This window comes from Amphimedon queenslandica, unplaced genomic scaffold, assembly GCF_000090795.2.
Source record: "Amphimedon queenslandica unplaced genomic scaffold, v1.1 AMPQUscaffold_12770, whole genome shotgun sequence".
Lineage (NCBI taxonomy): Eukaryota > Metazoa > Porifera > Demospongiae > Haplosclerida > Niphatidae > Amphimedon > Amphimedon queenslandica.
The window spans coordinates 28,579-35,652 of NW_003546994.1; the positions used below are offsets into that span (position 1 = coordinate 28,579).

Sequence of the window (7,074 nt, forward strand, 5' to 3'; positions counted from 1 at the left end):
TCTTCTTTCTCTCTCTCCTTCTCCTCTATAGCATGGTCTCAATATTATTTCTTAAGAGGTCACAAGAGGAGAGTCCCCTCCTGTTGTATCCTGTGACTATAGCACTGCTTATGATACCAATCACTTGTTATCTGGTGGTCCTGATTTTTCTGTTAGATTGTGGGACCTCTTCAAAGGAATATTGTTCAACACTATTGCAGTTCATGGTAGGTGGTCAGTAGCATTGTAGCATGTCCTCCTCATATTAATGTAAGCTTTGCTCTCCCCCTCACTCTTTCTCTTTCTTTCTCTCTCACACCAAAGCATTCAATTGCTAATACATGTACATGTACATGTATTTGTAGTACATGTAATACCAACATGTAGTGCCCATTAAGTGTGTAGTAATTAATATTCATGTACATGTAATTATTTTCACTGAAATACATGTGTATATACATTTTCATATATTGACTACTTACATGTGCATGTACATTTATAAGGTACTAATGTGTTGAAAAGTATTGTAAATGTTTTGTGGTTTTCATGTTGCCTTCATTTGCTTACTTTTTTGCTTCAATAATGTCATTTACATTTTTTGACAGTTACACATGTACATGTAAATATCAAGTTTTAAATGTATTGTACATGTACATGTATATGCACAAATTACATTGTTTCCCTCCTCTCTCTCTCTCTCTTTCTCCCTCTAACCATCAGCTCACCTAGACTCCTAGTATCATGCCTTCATGCATGGAACCTTCACAACACACTGGACAAGTTAGTATTAGATTGGTACTAATAATCAATGTTTTGAAGAATGATATTATGAATAATGATTATGATGTATTGTTGTATTGTTGGCATTGTTACTGGGGCCATACATGTATCATCTGTCTTTCTTACTGTTGGAACTTAAGTATTGGCAGTAGTTGAATTTGGCAATTTGCAATTGGTGGATTTTACATATGTACATGTATACACGTATTGGTGTCATTTGGTGATTTAGCAGCTAAATCCCATTGAGCAGCTCAGAATAAAACACAATGACATATTTTATATTGCTGGATGTTCACTGCAACCAATATTGATACTCCATGAATGTACATATTTATATAGTATCATCTCTATTTATACGTCATTTGATATAAAATGATCATGAAATTTTGAAATGACGCATACATGTACATGTACTTCTGTGTATGTATCACTTAATTTTCTAATTTTTTCTTGTTTTTTATGTTTAATTATAATTTTATTATTTATTATTAGTTATGTATATTTTTGTTTTCATTGTTATTTAGAGAGTGTGAGGATACATTAGGATTAGTAAGGTCATCCTGTCCTGTCTCATTTGGTTTATTGAGTAAAGGAGGAGGACTGTCACTAGTACTGCCTGCCTGGAAACTGGTTAAAGAGGGTCCGTCACCTGTTCATAATAATGGAGGAGTGGCTCTGGATGATTTATTGATACTAAACCAACTACCAGAAACACAAAGTATTTAATGTTTTGATGGTAATATATTGTTGTTGTTTGTTGTTATAGTGTTATTGTTGTTGACTTGTTTTTAGTCATATGGGCATAAGTTGTGGGGTATTTAATTACATAGATTTTATTGATAGCTTCTTACCTGTGGAAACAATACCTTTTAGAGGAATACACAGTACATGATGTACCTAATGAATGTGCATACATGAAAAATACAAACTTGAATCAGCTTATTAATTTTACACTCTAAAATATTGTACCAGTATAGTGTTATTTATGTTAATAGTATGTATTATTAATATGTGACCATAATTGACAAAAGGTACCTTATGGCGGATTTTTAAATTCATCATTATAATGAAAAATATCAACCTGAGTGCTCTGTTGGACAACTATTGTATCTAAAAGTTACAAAGTAACTTTTTGCATCCTTTGGAGTAATTTTATGACAAATTGAGCTCAAGAAATTGGATTTTTAAGGCTTTAAAGACCAATTTTCCTATCCGCCATAAGGTACCTTTTGTCAATTATGGTCACATATGATTGTTGTTATTATTGTTGTTGACAGGTGCCATCAATGCTACACTCTCATTACATAAGGAGAGATCATTAACAGTTCCTGTTAGTCTAGAGGAGGAGGAGGAGGAGGATATCAATGAGGAAGGGATCCAGTCTCAACTATCCAATCATGTTAGGTGGCAGTTGTCAAGATCATTAACCACACGGCATTTATTAACTGTGGTATCTATCACTAACACACTGATGAATCAGACCTGGGGAGCTCATGTGCTAGCTACTGGATCTTGTTAGTACATATACATGTGTATACATGTACATGTCTATGTACGTGTACATGTACATGCATTTACATGTTCAGATACAGTATTTAAAGGGCATATACATGTACATGTAGCCACAAATTTGCCAAATGAAACATCCCAATCACCAAATGTTCAATGAAGTATACATGTACATATATGGGTATTTACATGTACTGTACATGAAATACCCAGTTTTGGCTGTTGATTAAAATTAAAATTACATTTTTACAATTACAATTTGTTTACAATTACATGTTTATTATTGTTATTATTTTAGACAAGAAGTTAAATGATGGAATGGCTCAGATGATGCTTCAGTTTAATAATGAAATTAAGACTATCAACAAAGAAATGATGAGTGCAATGAAAGAACAACTTAAAGTAAATAATAAGAGAGAGAGAGAGAGAGTTGCTTACTGTACAAGTATTACAGTGTACATGTACATGTACATGTGTACATGTAAAATGTAGCTCTTTATTACCCAAACCATGTGTGGGCGTGAAGAGAGGGTAATTTTTGATTTTGTTGTAAAAATATAATTGGTGGTTTTTAATTTAATGATTTTTGTGTACACATACATTGTACATGGACATGACTGAGCTTGCTCATTAATGATTGGTGGTATTAATAATTTGTCAATTATCAATCACCAAAATAAAGCTAAATTAAAGCGCCATATGGTGTATGCATGTACATGTACAATTGTACATGTAATTATGTATTCAATTAATGTCCATTATTCTATGCATTATTATTGTATGGCATACTGTATAGTGTAAAATTTTGGAGGGCCATTTTGATAGCCATTTGCCAAAATAAATTTTGCCATTTTGAGCCATTGTATGCATGCTCAATGGTACGTGGCCACAAATTTTCCAAATTAAAATTTGCCAATCATCAAAATTTAGCAATTTGCCAAATTTCAGTCTCTTCCAATTTCCCACTATACGGTAAAGGTGTTGTTATAACTGATAATGTTAATGTATGCTTATATATAATTATTTTCCTAGGGATGTATTGTATTGTTATTATTATCATTTTTCCTAATTATTATTTCTGTACTTATTTTCATTTCTTATGTAGGTTATATAATGTATGCATTGTTGATTAAGATTCCTTTCTAGTGTTATGTAATATTATGCAATGTGTGTCAGTGATGTATTATGATGCAATTGATTTCTGTGTATTTAAGTGTGTGCATTCTTCAGTTTTAAGAAGAAGTTTTTAACTTATTGATAAATTTGTTCGTTGATTCCCGCGAGACCTCTCTTTACCTTTCCTTCTCGGTCACTACAGGTGTTTTGTAACGATTTTTGTGAGATCAGCTTAAAATTTTTGGAGGATCATTTATAGAAGTGCCTTGTACTATAGCCCATAATTTTTTCCAAAAAATGGGTCCAAAATCATTCCCAATTTTTATTCCGATTTCTGATACTGTACATGTACATGTACATTGATGTCCTTATGCTATGTAGAAAGTTTGAGCTCATTCTGATCTGAAACATTTTGAGTTACATGTACATGTATGGCCATTTTTGAAATAGGCCAATTTTTGAAAATACTGCAGCCTTTTCTGCAGTCAAGCATTCATACAAGATTTTTTATTGAGGGGCCAAGATGATGACAATTAATAACAATGCATTGTTCTTATGTTATTAGTGATACATAAGTCTTTATTGACAAGACAAGAAGGTATTAATAGATCAGTAAATGAGCAACTCATTGCTACCACTACTGCCATCAAATATCTATCCAATAGGACTAACATTTGATAGAGAAGGATTCCTCTATATTTGTAATCATTTTAATAATCAGCTTAATGTTTACAGCACAGCTTATTGTGTGTTGGTTAATAACTGAATAATAGCTCCTTATACTTAATGTATTTATTGTTTTCACTTTATTACAGTTTCTGATACATATACAGTATACATATAATGTTTCAACTGATTCTAATCAAATATGGATTTTTACAAACTTTACATTACTAATAATGACTAGGAGAGGACCCTCCATTTTTTCTTATGCAAATACACATACATGTACTTATAATGCATAGGAAATTTGAATTTATTTCAATTGAAATTATTAATTCTCACTCTACAGGAAGCTAAAAGGTTTCAAAGTATAGACAAGTCCTGGATAAAGATAATGACCAAAGCTCATGAGGTCCCTAATGTGGTCCAGTGCTGTGTGGGGGATGAGACACTGTGACAACTACTCCCTCATCTCCTGGAGTAACTGGAGCTCTGCCAGAAATCATTAACTGGCTACCTTGAGAAGAAGAGGCTGGTGTTCCCTCGGTTCTTCTTTGTGTCTGATCAAGCACTACTGGAGATACTGGGACAAGCTTCAGACTCACACACTATACAGGTATACACTATACACTAGTACATGTACACTGTTAGTGATAGTATTACATTTGTATTTAAAGACTCCCAAAGCATCTCATTCCCATTATCATTTTTGGTACTCACTCTATCTCTCCTTATCTCAATTGATTCATAATAATTTTGAATTGATTATTCAATTGTTGTTAGATAAAATACTAATGGTATCATGGATTACTATTGGCTTCACAATTATTATTTTAGTAGTTATTTTCTTGTTGAAAAAGTTTCCTTACGGAATATTAATTTATTTTTCTTACACTGGCTCACCTCCTCAGTGTCTTTGATAACATTAAAACTGTCACATTCCATGATAAGGAGTATGACAGGATCACTCACATTAACTCCAAAGAACCAGAAACTATTGAAGTATGTCCCACTACTTCAGCTAATACACATGTACTTGTAGTTGTATTCATTATGGATGCTTTTACACTATTCACTTTTATCATTATATTCTTGTAGTTAGAGAAGCCAGTTCTTGCTCAGGGAAATGTCAAGATATTGTTGGGGAAGCTTCTTGACATGGCAAAGAAATCAGTTCATTCTGTGATAAGGAATGCTGCATTAAAGATCCTAACTTTGACCTTATTGATTTCTTAAACAGTTACCCTGCTCAAATGAGTTTACTATGAGATGTAAATAATAATAATTAATATACCATAAACATGACCACGTGTACAGTACATGTATAATGTATAATGTATTAGTGGAATTCTATACTAGTAGTGTTTCTTTTCTATTTGTCTGTGGCTGTAGATTGGTCTCCTTGGTCTACAGATCATTTGGACAATGGACTCAACTAATGCACTGAAGAATGCTCCATCAGACAAGAAGATAATGGCTGCCACTGACCAAGCATTCCTTGACGTGCTCAATTCTCTCATTGAAATGACGACACAAGAACTGAACAAGATTGACAGAGTAAAGTACGAGACACTGATCACAATACACCTTCATCAGAGGGACATATTCAATGACCTGGTAAGATTCAAAATTGCTCCAAATTTTTATTACATTATCACTGAATTATTGTCACTGAAATACATGTTTATGTACATTTGCATAAATTGACTATTTACATGTGCATGTACATGTACTAATGTGCTGAAAAGTATTGTAAATGTTTTGTGGTTTTCATGTTGCCTTCACTTGCTTACTTTTTTACTTCAATAATGTCATTTACATTTTTTTGACAGTTACACATGTACATGTAAATATCAAGTTTTAAATGTATTGTACATGTACATGTATATGCACAAATTACATTGTTTCCCTCCTCTCTCTCTCTTTCTCCCTCTAACCATCAGCTCACCTAGACTCCTAGTATCATGCCTTCATGCATGGAACCTTGACAACTCACTGGACAAGTTAGTATTAGATTGGTACTAATAATCAATGTTTTAAAGAATGATATTATGAATAATGATAATGATGTATTGTTGTATTGTTGGCATTGTTACTGGGGCCATACATGTATCATCTGTCTTTCTTACTGTTGGAACTTAAGTATTGGCAGTAGTTGAATTTGGCAATTTGCAATTGGTGGATTTTACATATGTACATGTATACACGTATTGGTGTCATTTGGTGATTTAGCAGCCAAATCCCATTGAGCAGCTCAGAATAAAACACAATGACATATTTTATATTGCTGGATGTTCACTGCAACCAATATTGATTCCCCACAAATGTACATATTTATATGTTTTCATCTCTTTTTATACGTCATTTGATATAAAATGATCGTGAAATTTTGAAATGATGCATACATGTATAAGTACATGTATTTTTGTGTATGTATCACTTAATTTTTTTAATTTGTCATGTTTGTTCATTTTTAATTATAATTTTATTATTTATTATTGATTATGTTTATTTTTGTTTTCATTGTTATTTAGAGAGTGTGAGGATACATTAGGATTAGTAAGGTCATCCTGTCCTGTCTCATTTGGTTTATTGAGTAAAGGAGGAGGACTGTCACTAGTACTGCCTGCCTGCATGGGACTGGTTAAAAAGAGTCCGTCACATGTTCATAATAATGGAGGAGTGGCACTGGATGATTATTGATACTAAACCAACTACCAGAAACACAAAGTATTTAATGTTTTGTTGGTAATATATTGTTGTTGTTTGTTCTTATAGTGTTATTGTTGTTGACTTGTTTTTAGTCATATGGGCATAAGTTGTGGTGTATTTAATTACATAGATTTTATTGATAGCTTCTTACCTGTGGAAACAATACCTTTTAGAGCGATACACAGCACATGTACCTATTGAATGTGCATACATGAAAAATACAAACTTGAATCAGCTTATAAATTTTACACCCTAAAATTTTGTACCAGTATATTGTTTTTTATGTTAATAGTATGTATCATTAATATAATTGTG

The 7,074-nt window shown here is 32.4% G+C and overlaps 1 protein-coding gene across 1 annotated transcript; it reads left to right on the plus strand.

Moving 5' to 3' along the window:
- The first annotated feature begins 32 nt into the window (after positions 1-32).
- Positions 33-6,865, plus strand: LOC109586824 (WD repeat-containing protein 7-like). The gene is made up of 10 exons (XM_020003045.1): positions 33-92; positions 157-206; positions 700-759; positions 1,284-1,477; positions 2,037-2,273; positions 2,567-2,670; positions 4,397-4,663; positions 5,440-5,664; positions 5,991-6,050; positions 6,582-6,865. The coding sequence occupies exons 1-7, from the start codon at positions 33-35 to the stop codon at positions 4,502-4,504; spliced, it is 813 nt and encodes a 270-aa protein (XP_019858604.1). The 3' UTR covers positions 4,505-4,663; positions 5,440-5,664; positions 5,991-6,050; positions 6,582-6,865.
- Positions 6,866-7,074: the final 209 nt, after the last annotated feature.